Raw genomic sequence first — 14,686 nt, 5'->3', positions numbered from 1 at the left:
TCTGTAAAATGGGGGGGAAGGAATGGTGTTCACCCCATTTACAAAGTGCTTCCAGAGCTGCAGATAAAAAGTACTGTATCAGATAAGAGGTAGGGATTATCACTATTGTTAAAAAACAAAACAAAACGAGGAGTCCGGTGGCACCTTAAAGACCAACAGATTTAGTTGGGCATAAGCGTGTGTGGGTTAAAAAACCCCCTGCTTCAGATGCATGGAGTGAAAATTACCATTGTTGTTACTCCGTGCAATTAAAGGGTTAAAGAGGGACAAGGGACTCATGGGAGATGTAGGCCAGAGGAATCATGGGAGTTGTAGTGAAACCTCCTCAGTGTATTCCAATGTAATGGCTGCCCCGGCGGAGGTAATGTACTTTCTCCCCTCTGTGGACTATACTTATTTTCCCCTGTGTAAACAGAGCCCCCCCCGCACGCGGGTAGTGGCCTGGCTGAGGGGCGCGAGGCAGTGCCTGGCAGGAGAGGGGCTGGCAGGGCCAGGCAGGCTCAGTTCTGCAGGTTACGTTCTGTGGGACAGGAGAAGTCACTGCATTCTGTTTTGACTTTGCCACTTGGCTGCTGGGGGTTTCTTTCCGACGTGCTCTGTGTGTGTGTGTTGCTGTTGCCTTTTGTAGGCAGACACTCCCGCCCCCCGGAGTGCACATGCCGGAGCCCCTGTGTGTGAAGGGCATGCCTTCAATTCCGCAAAACTTTGTCCCTCTGCCGCCCGCTCTGCAACTTCCCAAACACTCTCTCCCGGCCCTGTCGGTTTCAGTGCTCCCTTCAGCGCCCTGCTTTCTCTCTCTCTCTTCTCCCTCCCCGCGCCTCCCCATTAGTGACTCTCACAAGTTGGCAGGGGTGTGAGACTGTTTCCCAGCAAGTTTCCAGCGTGTGGTGTAACAGGTAGATTCCCCCCCCCCCGTAGCCAGCCAACAACAAACAGCTGGGGGAACAGCTGACAGTCGTTTTTCATGCCTGGTTTAAACCTTTCCAGGAAGCAGAATAAACGCCACCCAGGCCATTAGCATGCAATATGCGGGATGCTACGTCAAAGCTCTCAAGCTTTCTTTCCCCTGCCTTCCTCCCGTCATCATTCTTCTGTCACTACCAACTCTCCTTTGCTGCCGCTTCTGCCTCCCTCTCGGTCCCCTTGTTCACACGGAGGTGTCTTGCTCTCTTTCTGTCCCGGTGTGAGGCGCTCTCTGTAGTAGTCCAGTATTGTAACCGATATTTGGATTGGAAGATCTTTACGGCAGGGAAGTGTTTTTACATGCCTGTGAAATGCTATAGACATCAGAAATAATAACGTCTCTTTTTCTCCCAAATAGAATTGTGAAAAAGTTCTGTGTTTCTCCAAAGTGTAAACTTCTCTTTGATTGTTCATAATCTTCTCATTAGAGGAGAGTTCTGCAAATTTTCTGGAGGAGCAATGTTGTGTGGACATTTTGTAGAAAATGTGCACACCAATCCTCCCCACCCCCCCGCTCCCTAGACTTATGAAATGCTGACGTAAATATTCACAGAAGTCCTTGTGTAGGCAAATCTACTGCTGACAGTGAGGATTTTGTCTGCACAAAGCCAGCCTGGTCTCGCTCCAGAATGTCTGAGGATTTAGCTGCAGCACTCCCACTATTGTTAACCCTGTTGCACATACCTGTTAGACAGGTATAAAGCTATCACTTTTGTTTATGAAATTATGATCTGTTTTTATTGGCATGCACTTTGCATTCTTCTTGACTAGAGACACCCTGTTCTGGCCAGCTGGCATGTGGTGGAGTTATGCTGCATATAAGAAAAGGAGAAAGGGCTGGTGAATTCATTGCACTTTTCTCCTCTCACACTGTTTTAACAGGCTTGTAACTCCATTGACTGTCTTCGACTTACTCCTTTCAAACTGGTATAAATCTGAAGTATCAGGCTCTACGTTTCTTATTCAGGAGCACAAAGAGTGGATACTTGAGTTCTTCAACTCTGATCCCACCCGTCAGTTCACCACCACAGATTGTGATTAACTTTCAGTGCACAAAAATTGAATTTATGTTGTCCATATAACATCACAGGTCCTGGTGAATTGTACTGTAGGCGTGTTTTTTAGTTCTGCATGTACATAAATGGAATATGCAGCAGAGAAGATAAACTCTCTTGAAGGGGGCATTTATATTTTAACAGATTTAAGAACAATGTTTAATTACACAAATGTATTACTGTGTACAAGATGTCCTTCTTGCAGTTTTCCAGAGATCCTTAAAGGAGCACCTTCACTTAAAAAAAATCATGGTTCTGTTATGAAAAAAAATTACTTGCTGTTGTTAAAAAATAAGATTACTATGACTGAAAAAAGATTAGAGAAAAAATATATTTAAAATGTTTCAGTTGGTTTACTTTATGCATTTGACAGCACTGAGACTATGGTTGATTTCACATTTTCCTCCAGTCAGTTAGCCATGAAACCTGAATCTTATTTGTACAGAAGCCCCTTTATAAACCATTCTGACAGTGTAAAGTGGCCTTGAAGTGGGTGTAATACATTTACATTGCCTGAGAGGTGTATAAAGAGGCCTTAATGTAAATGGGAATCTGGCCCATAGTGTAAAGTCTTACTTGCATACAGAAGTATATTCAGGATCAGGTCCTACCACAGCAACTCAGGAGAGGAGTCTATTAAAAATGCAAGCAAATGTGATGGTAAAACTACAGAATTTGCTAGGTGGACTCCAGGGCAAGGTAGTACCTAAAACTACTTTTAACTCGAGTAATTTTTTTTATTAGATTTTTTAAGCTGACAGCATCTTTTTAAGGGGACATTGTTGGGTAAAATTTTATGACCCTCCTAGCCTTTATCAACTAATACTCCTTAGTTGATTAAAACGGAGAGAATTTTTCAAATCCAGTGTAATTTTCACTATTATTTACTTTTTACATTTCTCCTTTCTTGGACAATGAAAATAGACTACTTCTTGCAGTTCCACTTTTGTTAGTAGTCAATTTTATTTTTAGGGTCTCGTGCACTAACTCAGCTGTTTTTAGGCTGCAAAACCTGCAGATGAATAATTTAAATCACAACATTTTTTTCAAAATATAACAAAAAAAGGAATAGCAAAACTCAGGACAGGGCGGAGGGGGTGTTTGAAGTGGGATGGAGCCCACAAAAGCTTATGCTCTAATAAATTTGTTAGTCTCTAAGGTGCCACAAGTACTCCTGTTCTTTTTGTGGATACAGACTAACACGGCTGCTACTCTGAAATCTAAAATTTTGTTGCTAAATGAGGGTCTCTAATATGATTTGTTCAGCTGGAACAGTGTTTGCAAGCTTTTGCTGCACCCACAATCTTATCTTGCGTCTTGTAGTCTTTGATTTAATCTTTTCAGCCATTGCTATATGCTGTGGTTGCCATCTGTCTAATCTAAGGTACTTATAGAATGCCAGTCACCGCAGTGTATAAGCACCACGGTAACGTCACTTATTGCTGCAAAGTGCAAGAGATATGCAATGCCATGCTGCAGCGGCAGCAACTGAGCCTGCTTAGTTTACCAAAAGCAACTTCCCTTTTGACAGCTGACAAACTGGATCAGTATCACATTGAACAACAGGATCAGGCTGGCTTAATACAGGCTTCTATTATGTATGTGTCTGTCTGTTCAAAAAGGATCGTGCTTGTAGAGATCCCATAGCCAAATTGCTTTTTAAAGTTCTTCATTTTGCAACCCAAACAAACAAAATGGAGGGCCAAAACAGGCCCGCTACAGTAAAACAGGGTACTGTGGTAGAATTCAGTCAGTACTTCCTGGGGCATCACCGCAAACCGATGGAGCTGTGGAGAGGTGAAAGAAGAACATGAGGGGTGCTCATCCCCTAGCCCTTGTGATGGCATGATTCACTCAGTGGGAACAGTTCTGGTTTTCTCTGCATATCTGTCCGTTCTTGATTTAATTCAACTGCCTTCTACCTGCCCCACTCATACTCTGCAATGGTTTCCACATGCAGGGTCCAAATCTGTAATATTTTCACTATCGTTTGGTACTGATTCCATTGGGAGTTTTGTGTAGCGTAAGGGCGAGGGCCCATAATGTCCTGCCCGCTGCCATAATCCTGGTGGTATAGGTGATGTAAGGCTGTATGCTGACATTTCTAAGAGCCCATCTGCCAATATTTGAAAACTGTAAATAAGGATACCCCCACCCCCTTTTAGTACCACTGAAATTCACTGGATCACAAGAGATTTTCGGTGGACAGCATGTGGACAGAGGATATATTTGGGTAAAAAACATAATAAGGACAGTTCTCCTAAATAGAGGCAATGGTTATTAATATTTATTAGCACTTATTATGTTGTAGTAAAATATCCAAAAGTATGTGAGGTTCCTCACACAAGAGAATAGGCCCAAAATCTCAAAAGTGACTAATGATTTTGGGTGTCTCCATTTTTTTGAAGCCCTACTTTACACACCTAAAAGGGGCCTGATTTTTCAGAAGGTGATGAGGACCCACCCTCTGGAAATCAGTCCCCTTTAATCATAGAATATCAGGGTTGGAAGGGACCTCAGGAGGTCATCTAATCCAACCCCCTGCTCAAAGCAGGACCAATCCCCAATTTTTGCCCCAGATCCCTAAATGGCCCCTTCAAGGATTGAACTCACAAACCTGGGTTTAGCAGGCCAATGCTCAAACCACTGAGCTATCCCTCCTGCAGGTTGTTTCAGGTTGGGCACCCCAAATCACTAGGCACTTTAAAAATGTAGGCTGTATACTTTATCTTTCTAGTTAGGTATCTTTATTGTCTCCATCACTAGAATAGCTCCAGGGACGTGGTTCCTGCATTGAGGTATATCTACACAGCAGCTGGGATGTGTGGTTCCCAGCACTGGTAGATAGACACATGCTAGCTCTGCTCAAGCTAGTGTGCTAAAAATAGCTATGTGGCTGCAGTGGTATGGGCAGTGGCTCTGGCTGCCTGCTTGACCCTCTGGATATATACTCAGGTAACTAGCCTGAGCCTCCGTCTGTGTTGCTGTGGCTACCCTGCTATTTTTAGGTGCTAGCTCGAGCAGAGCTAGCATGTGCACATCCACTTGTGCAGGGAATCGCACCTCCTTTGGGAGCTTGCAAGCTGATTTCAGACATGACTCAATGAAGGAGGTATTAGAACACATGCCGGAAGAAAAGGGAGGAAGAGCAGGTTTTCCAGCAATGAGATTACATAGTTACTCAGCAAAGGTTTGCACACATGGAAGTATAAAGAGAAAATCATTCAATTTTTTGTAGGTAAATGTCTTTGACTTGACATGCAGGTAGAGGTGGGTCTGAAGGGAGGATGAGGAGAAGGAAAGGGCCTTGCGCAGCAGCAGCTCTGGAAGGCTTCCATGCAAAGGGGGTGGTGTAGAAAAAGGTGTAGAGATGGTGGTTAGAGAAGTGGATGAATAAGGTGTTGAGGTTACATCATTGGTAGAGTAACAGGGGTGGCATCTCAGAAGAGACAAGGTCAGATAAGTATGCTAAGAGTGTTATCACTGAATTTTCTTTCAGCAAAAGAGCCCTCTTCTCTTTTAACTGACTACTTCCTCAAGTGTGCAATCTCTCTCATAGTGATATCTCCTATGAAACAGAGATAAGCACATGTCCATCTTTTCCTCCCCGTTTGCGTGAAATGGTCATTACACCTCAGCATTGTTGGTGCGAAGAGCATTACGGGCAAAACACTGCACCCTCAAATCATGGCAGCATCCTTATAGTGCATCAACTCTGTTCTGTTTGTGTTTTTGATTGGAGAGCTTTTAACTTGCATCTTAGTTTGAGTGTCCGGCCTGTTTGTTCCAGTGTTGCCGAGTAAAAATGGGTTCATTTTTTTTTCTATGCTTCACATGCCCTTCCTGCCACTTCACTCCCCCACTGAGTGTTAAAAAATTGGCTTATAACAGACTACATCCCACCTAATTCTTATTGAATCAGTTGTACTTTACCTTTTGTTTAAAAACAAAAAATCCTCAATTTACGTGGGAAAAAAACCCCAGTCTTCTGTGCAGGCACGTTAGCTAGTTTACATACATTTTTATATTTGAACATTTAAAATGGAAAAATGTATACTGTGGATGGATGCATGGTTAGATATTATGCAAAATCTCATTGATCTTGATGAGACACAGCACTCATGCTGTAGTAGATCCATTCATGTGGTATCGGGGAGACTGAAGTGTTCTCCTACTGGTTTTTTAATTAATTATAATTCCTGATGTCAGGTTTGTGTCCATTTATTCTTTTGTGTAGAGACTGTCCAGTTTGGCCAATCTCTCTGGTCACTCAATAACAGACTTAAAAGTGGCAATTCTTCAACAGCAAAAATTCACAAACAGACTCCAACGAGAAACTGCAGAATTAATTTGCGAACTGGACACCATCAAATTAGGCCTGAATAAAGACTGGGAGTGGATGGGACATTACAAAAACTAATTTCCCCTACTGTTACTCACACCTTCTTGTCAACTGTTTAAAATGGGCCATCCTCATTACCACTACAAAAGTAATTTTTCCTCCCTTGGTATTCTACTGTTAATTGTCTCATTAGCACTGACCCCCCCCCATGGTATGGCAACTCCCATCTTTTCATGTACTCTGTATATATACCTGCTACTGTGTTTTCCACTCCAAGCATCTGATGAAGTGGGTTTTAACCCACAAAAGCTTATGCCCAAATACATGTGTTAGTCTCTAAGGTGCCACAAGGACTCCTCATTGTTTATGCTATATCATGTAATTGTGTGGTTTTCTTATTCTGCAAAGTGTCTGCTCTTCCTAGAATGCAAGATCCTGGCCAATAGAATAGATGTAAAGTGTTCTAAGGTATTACCTTACTATTCCTCTACCAAGATTTTATATAACAATTATACTTTTACATACTTCATCTGGTTACCATGTGTTGATATCCTTTGGCAGGGGTGGGCAACCTGAGCCTGAGAAGGAGCCAGAATTTACCAATGTACATTGCCAAAGAGTCATAGTAATATGTCAGCAGCTCCCCCACCCCTACTCCCAGCGCCTCTCGCCCGCCGGCAGCCCCGCCGATCAGTGCCTCCCCCTCCCTCCCAATCAGCTGTTTCGTGGCATGCAGGAGGCTCGGAGGGGGAGGAGCGAGGGCATAGCAGGCTCAGGGGATGGGGCGGGAAGGGGTGGAGTGGGGGCGGGGCCTGGGGCAGAGCAGGGGGTTGAGCAGCGAGCACCCCCCGGCACACTGGAAAGTTGGCGCCTGTAGCTCCAGCCCCGGAGTCAGTGCCTATACAAGGAGCCGCATATTAAGTTCTGAAGAGCCGTGTGTGGCTCCAGGGTCACAGATTGGCCACCCCTGTGCTATGGTATTTCGCTTGCCATGATTTTTATGTGTTCAATTTTTCTACAAAATCTTTTTTTTTTCTTTTTAAATAAAATAAGTGATTGCCAAGGTTCCTTCCCCACTCCGAACTCTAGGGTACAGATGTGGGGACCAGCATGAAAGACCCCCTAAGCTTATTCTTACCAGCTTAGGTTAAAACTTCCCCAATGTACAAACTTTGCCTTGTCCTTGAACAGTATGGTGCCACCACGAAGCGTTCTAAACAAAGAACAGGGAAAGAGACCACTTGGAGATGTCTTTCCCCAAAATATCCCCCCAAGCCCTACACCCTCTTTCCTGAGGAAGACTTGATAATAATATCCTCACCAATTGGTACAGGTGAACGCAGACCCAAACCCTTGGATCTTAAGAACTTTGCCTTGTCCTTGAACAGTATGGTGCCACCACGAAGCGTTCTAAACAAAGAACAGGGAAAGAGACCACTTGGAGATGTCTTTCCCCAAAATATCCCCCCAAGCCCTACACCCTCTTTCCTGGGGAAAGCTTGATAATAATATCCTCACCAATTGGTACAGGTGAAAGCAGACTCAAACCCTTGGATCTTAAGAACAATGGAAAAATCAATCAGGTTCTTAAAAGAAGAATTTTAATTAAAGAAAAGGTAAAAGAATCACCTCTGTAAAATCAGGATGGTAAATACCTTACAGGGTAATCAGATTCAAAACATAGAGAATCCCTCTAGGCAAAACCTTAAATTACAAAAAGACGCAAAAACAGTAATATACATTCCCTCCAGAGCAGCTTATTTTACAGGCCATTAAACAAAAGAAAATCTAACACATTTTCTAGCTAGATTACTTACTAACTTTACAGGAGTTGTAAGGCTTGCATTCCTGATCTGTTCCCGGCAAAAGCATCGCACAGACAGCCCAAACCGTTTGTTTCCCCCCCCCTCCAGATTTGAAAGAATCTTGTCCCCTCATTGGCCATTTTGGGTCAGGTGCCAGAAGGTTACCTTAGCTTCTTAACCCTTTACAGGTGAAAGGATTTTGCCTCTGGCCAACGGATTTTATAGCACTGTATACAGAAAGGTGGTTTCCCTTCCCTTTATATTTATGACAGTGATACTACCTGAGCCCTAGAATAAGAGGGCAGGAGGGGGAGGATGTATGCAAAATCCAGAATGGTCTTCAGCTCACCCTCTCATAGCAGGTTTGCCTGTGAAATATTAAACCAGCATGAAAAGTACTGAAAACTTATTTTTATAACTGTGATTAGCAGATACAAGTGACTGAAATACGGCGGGAGAAGATTTGTTCAGTAAGAAGGTAGATTTCACTTCTCAGAGTGGAACCACACTTTAAGGCTCTGGGAATTCTTCATTGACATTCAGACTTAAGGCTGCCTCTCATTCGGAATGTGTCCTATTGAGGGTAAGTATTTTCTCACATAGGTTTATAACTTTGTTCAAGAAGATGTGATGATAAAGCACAATGGCCTTTTAAATGTTTCTGTGAAAGGGGTCATGTTACTGTCTATATATTACTCAAATTCTTAATCACAGCAAACAGCAGTCATTAGTTTTTGTGAGTATAGCAGCTAAATGAGCCAGTAACGTACCAGTCATGATACTATACAAACTGAGGCAGGATATCAGAAATATACATTGGAACTGTATGCTTCTTGTAGTGTCAGTGTAAATATTTAATACTTTTTTTTAGAAGTTAAAGTCTTTCTGAAGGTTATAGAATGTCAAAAGTTTTTTAATTCTTCAGTATTGCAGTGAGATTTCTGGTCAGTGACTCTTCTGCATTTCTAGTAGCTCACTCATGCATGCCTGCTGTTAGTGTATTTATGCTACAGTCACTAGATTTCTTGTGTCACCCTCCAAAAGTGCGCTTTGCAGTTAGCGGTCCCTGTCTTCTATTATGGGACAAACCTTTCTCACTTTCTTCAAGGGGGCAGGACCTTTAAAATCAATGGGACTACAGCAGTAAGGGTTGTAGGATTGGGCCCTAGAGTATCTTCAGTTACCCATGGTTTCCATACAGGGTGCTATCGTAACCAGGTGTTGAATACTTAAAGGTCATATAATATTGGCAAGGAATGTGTGGCGAGGTACCCTGGCGCCTGTGCTGCTCTATGGCCAAGGCGTAGACTATGTAATAACGTTAGCCTAAGACACCTCAGTGGATACCCGAGCAATGAATTTTGTCCAAGGGGTTTAACAGTATTATGTAATGAAAGCGCTCCCTGCTGTATAATTTGTGTAGCTAACTATCTATCATGTCATTGATCTTTTGCGGGAGGTATTTGGGGAGAAGGAGAATAAAGGAGCTGTCTTCAGAGCGTGGTTTTCCCATAAAAAATATACTGTGAATTTCCATAGCTACTGTACAGCTAAACTCTAAGTGACCTATAATCATTGCTTTTCTTTGTTATTTTGTTTAATTCTCCTTTGGGTAAATCTTTCTTCTCTCCAGTGGATGAGTCTGGGCTGATGCCCATCTGTTTCCCCGTTTAATCTCACAGCTCTTCTCCTCTTCTACAAAGCAGATTTAATCACCCACACACTCGTATTTCAAAAGGGATGACAAGAAATGTGGCCGCCTCCCAGACTCATTGGACACTGCCACGTGAGTGTATGGAGAGAGCAATGAGTTTCTTTACCTCCCTCTTTGAAAATCACGTGCCAGTTTTTCAGCTGGTATAAATGGGTGTCGTTCCATTGATCTCTATTAACGTCAGTGTCATTAGAGAGGAGCTAGCTCAGAGTTTTGCATAAATGCTGAAGTGACCAAAGCAGGTTGTGTGGGTGTGCTGTATAATTAAGTTATGATCTTTTAATATTTCACCGATCCCATTTCATATAATTTTACACTTCTGCAACAAGACAGAGGGGGGGTGGGTTGTATCCTAAACAATAGGATGTGAGACTCTGGATGAAATACTATAGCCTGTGTAATGCAGAAGACCAGTCTAGATGATCATAAAGGTTCTTCTGACCTTTAAATCTCTCATAGATGCTTTGATGGCCCACTGGGTGCTTCACAGTCTTTAGTGTATATATTCTCAGAACATCCTATTGTGGTAGAGAAGTGCTATTTATCCCCATGTTATAGACTGCGGAACGAGGCAGAAGCAATTTAAGTACAGTCTTTCCTTGCAAAAGCTGCCAGGGTTGAATCATCCCCCCTGCTTCTGTGAGCAGCAGAGACCCAGAACCCAGACATATCTCCACAACATCTTCCTCCAATCCCGCAGAGGCCTCTCTGCGCAGATCAGACTCTGAGAGGTAGTGAGCCAGGAGTATGACAGGTACAATGCCTCCCGGAGCTCCACTCAGCGCAACTGAGTGCCGCCACGGTGCTACGCTATTACAGATTTCAGTGTATGCTGTCCCCTGCCGGGCTGTTGCACAGTAGAGGGTGCTCGGTCATGATGTAAACCCTCCGCTCTGCACCTTTTTTGCAGAGGTTTGTGCTGCTATAGATGATGGTCTCATGTGGCCTTTGTGCTTCCCGAGCTCAGAGATTGTGATTTTGCCTGGCCCCTGCATAGCGGCAGGAGTGGGGACTAGGGTCGCCACCTGTCCAGGTTTTCCCAGGATCATCCCTTTTTATTCAGTGGCTGCTCTGGGAAATCGAGAAGGGTGCTCAGTGCCAAGGCTGGATGTAGCCTCCCAATTCAATGGGTGCCCTATACTAACCTGCCAGGGGGGCACTTACCACCCACAGCAGCACCTTCTGCCCCAGCACCATAACTGTAAAGTGGCCTGGTGAAGCGGGGAGGGTGCTGTGTTTGTTATATTATATGGGATAACTTCTCTAATGCAGGATGCTTTATCATCTTGTTGACCATAACCAAACTCAACCAGTGACCAAGAAACATGGAGATGTTATTGTATGCAACCCCTAAGCAGAATTAGGGTAGGAATCATTACACCATGAGGCTAAAGATACAGTATCAAAAGAAAGCAGGGGAGTTGGTTCTGGTCGATCTTGCATTGATTTTTGCTGGTGTTACTCCAGTGAATTCAATGGAGATACTCCTGCTTATGACCAGTGTGACATCAGAATTAGACCTGGTGTTCCAGAATCTCAACAGGTGTCAATTGGTATAGCTCCATCAGTGCAACTGTTCCAATTCACACACGCTGAAGAGCTCGCTCTGTTTTTTGATTGTTGGCATTGTATCCAGTGTGTTGCCTTCAGAACAAGGGCTGCTTTTAAATAGCAAAGGTATATGTGTATTCTGAATATTATTATTATTATTATTATTATTGAATTTTTATATAGCAGCATGTGCATGCTGGGGACTTCAGAGAAACAAGTGTGCTCCATAGGACAGGGAGATCTAGCCCAGCCTAATAACATGACCAATACACACCAAAGCATGGCAGTGGAAAACAGCACATTGACTAAATTTGGGTATTAAGAGTCGTGCACTTGAGAGAACAATTTTAGCCTTTTATTTATTTGTCTGTCACTCTCTTTGCTAAGGTTTATTTTAATTACCTTTACTTTGTGTCAAAAAGGCCAAGGATTGGTTGTGACAGGTACACAGCAAAGCAGCACGTGGGCACATAAGTTTTAAAGTGTCACCTCTATGACTCATCTGGTCTCTTCCCAAAACCCACTGGAGTATGTCTGTATGGTTATATAAAGAATGGAAGAGATGTATGCAGCTATTTAATCTTCTCACACCAGTGCTTGAAAAGACTGTGATCATCGCAGTTACATAAAATAACCCAACAGTTATATTTGTATTAAAACATATACAAGTGGGGCCAGATTTTCAACAGACTCAGCATTTTGAGTGTTGTGCTCTTTTCAAAATCTGGCCAAAAGTGTCACAACAGGAGCTGCTGGGTGCCCAGAGCTTTTGAAAATCTGCCCCTTATTAGGTGCCTCAGTGGGAGCTGAGCTCTTTTGAAAATTTGCCCCCAATTCTGAGCATCGAGCACTTGAAAATTTGGCTCTGAATGTTTATCCATCTTTATAAAATATTTTGAAATCTGTGAATGAGAAGTGCTACTCCAAGGTTGTCTATTATTATTATTTATTATGAATTAACTTGCCGTTGTGACTGGAGCTGAAAACTGAATAGGAACCCCCCATAGGCCCTAACTATAGTAGTGTACTAGCCAGGGATGCTGTAACATACCTTAAAATAATGTGGTACTGGAAACTGTGAGTATTAAGAAGAGAGAGGAGACCAGGCTGTTTTGAAAATAATCTGGAGGTTTATGACTCAAGTAAAACAGTGAATTGACCAAATCAGAATGGGAATATCCGCCGATCCCAGAGGAGACAATCAGATCATACTCATTCTAGGACGCTAAGGTTCGTTCTTGGTACTCTGGCTAGTAAGGTTGCTGCTTTCTGGAGTGAAGGAAATGTGCTTGTAACACTGTTCTGTGTTCCATATAGAAAAGGTACTGCATAGAGCTCCTGTCGGGACGCTCTCGCGTTATCAGAACTTCACTCAGGATCAAAGGATTAACTATATAGAATCCTAGCTTGGACTAGACAGTGAAACTAGCTTGTGTCATAGCTCCAATGGGGGAATGAAAATTTGTCAAAATTGATTTTGCTAAATTTGAAAAGGGGAGACAGGGAAGGTTAAATTAAAAAGAAAATAGTAGAACGTGGTTATTAGGAAAAAACCTCACTATGGAAACATTATTAAATGTGATTTAAAAATCCAAAGCACCGCAGTTAAGTAAGTGTATGTGTTTGTGTGTGTGTGTGTGTACGCGCGCGCACATGTGCTGTTTGTACCAGATTATATATAAATAGATTTTCTTCTTTCAGAATTGCAGATGCCACAAAGGAAACTAATCTCCTCCAACTGAATGGTCATCAAGGATGTGAACTCTGCTTTTTTTTGTCTAGCTGGGTGAAGAGTTTAACAGTGTGGGCTTGCACCTCCTTTGGTTTTCATGATGGCAGCAACTAGTGGAGAAAGCCAGCTACAGAGGATTATCAGAGATTTGCAAGGTATGGTGCCTGTTGGCAGATTAAATCTGTAGGCTGGCCTGCATTCCTCATATTTTAATTGAACAGGGGGAGTGTTTGTCTGATATCTGTATATGGCATTGTAACAGGAAATTGGACTGTTCTGTATAGATGTGACTCTGATTTCAAATGTTACATAAAGTTTACTAAGCCTTTTTTGGTAGGATCTTAAATTATGTCTGTTTTACAAAGAAGAAAAAATTCTCTCTGGTTAGGATCTTCTCTCACTCACAAGTCAGGAGTAACACCACTGAAGTCAACAGAGCCAAACGGCTGTAAATAAGTGCAGTGTCAGAGTGAGGACGATCAGCTCTAATTTCTTTTTACTATTTTTTTTTTAATGCACACGATGGGTCATTCATTGTTCACTAAGACAAATACCTGGTTCACAGTACTGTGCTTCAAACAGTGATGAGAGGCCTCCATGGGAGGGGAAGAACAGGAAGGAGGATGAGTGAGGATTTATCCTTGGTAATTAAATAGGGCATGAGGAAGAAGATCCAGGAAGGATGGTCTTACGGTTAAGGCACAGATTAGTTAGGAAACTTGTTGTTCTTTTTCTAGTTTTGCCACAGATTTCCTGTATAGCCTTGAGGAAGGCACATAGGCCAAAATGTTCAAAACTCATCAGTGGTTTTGGATGCCCACCTCTAGGCCTATTTTTCATAAGTACCAAGGACCCACAACAAGCCAAAGTTTGGCTTTCAAAAACTGAAGCACCTTAAATCAGTGGTCAGTATTCCTGCGCCTCGGTTTCCGCATCTGAAAAAATGAGGACACTTGTGTACCTCGCAGATGTTGTCAAGCCTTAATTCGTTAAAGTTCATCTAACACAGGGGTTCTCAAACTTCATTGCACCGCGACCCCCTTTTGACAACAAAAATTACTACATGACCCCAGAAGAGGGGACCAGAGCCCACCTGAGCCCCACTGCCCTGTGCCAGGGGGGCCAAAATCCGAGCCCTGCTGCCCTGGCAGGGAAGGCCAAAGCCGAAGCCAGAGCTCCATCGCCCTGGATGGGGGCAGGCACAGCCAAAGCCCAAGGCTTCAGCCCCAGGAGAGGGCCTGTAACCTGAGCCCCGCCACACAGAGCTGACGCCATTGGGCTTTGGCCCCAGGCCCCAGCAAGTCTAATACCAGCCTTGGTGACTCCATTAAAATGGGGTTGCGATCCACTTTGGGGTCCTGACCCACAGTTTGAGAACCCCTGATCTAGCAGATTGGCTCCTAAAACAGAAAGTGCGATATAAGGGCAAAGAACTGTATTTCTTTTTGTCTGTGTGTGACTGTTCAAATGGGCAACAGCTGCAACGGAGGTGAAATTTAATCTTTGTTTTATTTATTTATATCA

General features: G+C 43.1%; 1 protein-coding gene across 1 annotated transcript in view; it reads left to right on the top strand.

Annotated features, from left to right (window-relative positions):
* The first annotated feature begins 304 nt into the window (after positions 1–304).
* Positions 305–14,686, top strand: part of FYCO1 (FYVE and coiled-coil domain autophagy adaptor 1) — an 82,782-nt gene continuing 68,400 nt past the window's right edge. Inside the window, exons 1-3 of the mRNA XM_074945528.1 lie at positions 305–361; positions 8,594–8,748; positions 13,132–13,317. Of these exons, the coding sequence (XP_074801629.1) occupies positions 13,260–13,317 (58 nt within the window). The 5' untranslated portion in view covers positions 305–361; positions 8,594–8,748; positions 13,132–13,259. The remainder of the gene's footprint in view (positions 362–8,593; positions 8,749–13,131; positions 13,318–14,686) is intronic.

Source organism: Natator depressus, chromosome 2 (genome assembly GCF_965152275.1).
Source record: "Natator depressus isolate rNatDep1 chromosome 2, rNatDep2.hap1, whole genome shotgun sequence".
Taxonomy (NCBI): domain Eukaryota; kingdom Metazoa; phylum Chordata; order Testudines; family Cheloniidae; genus Natator; species Natator depressus.
This window is presented reverse-complemented; position numbering and strand designations above follow the sequence as displayed.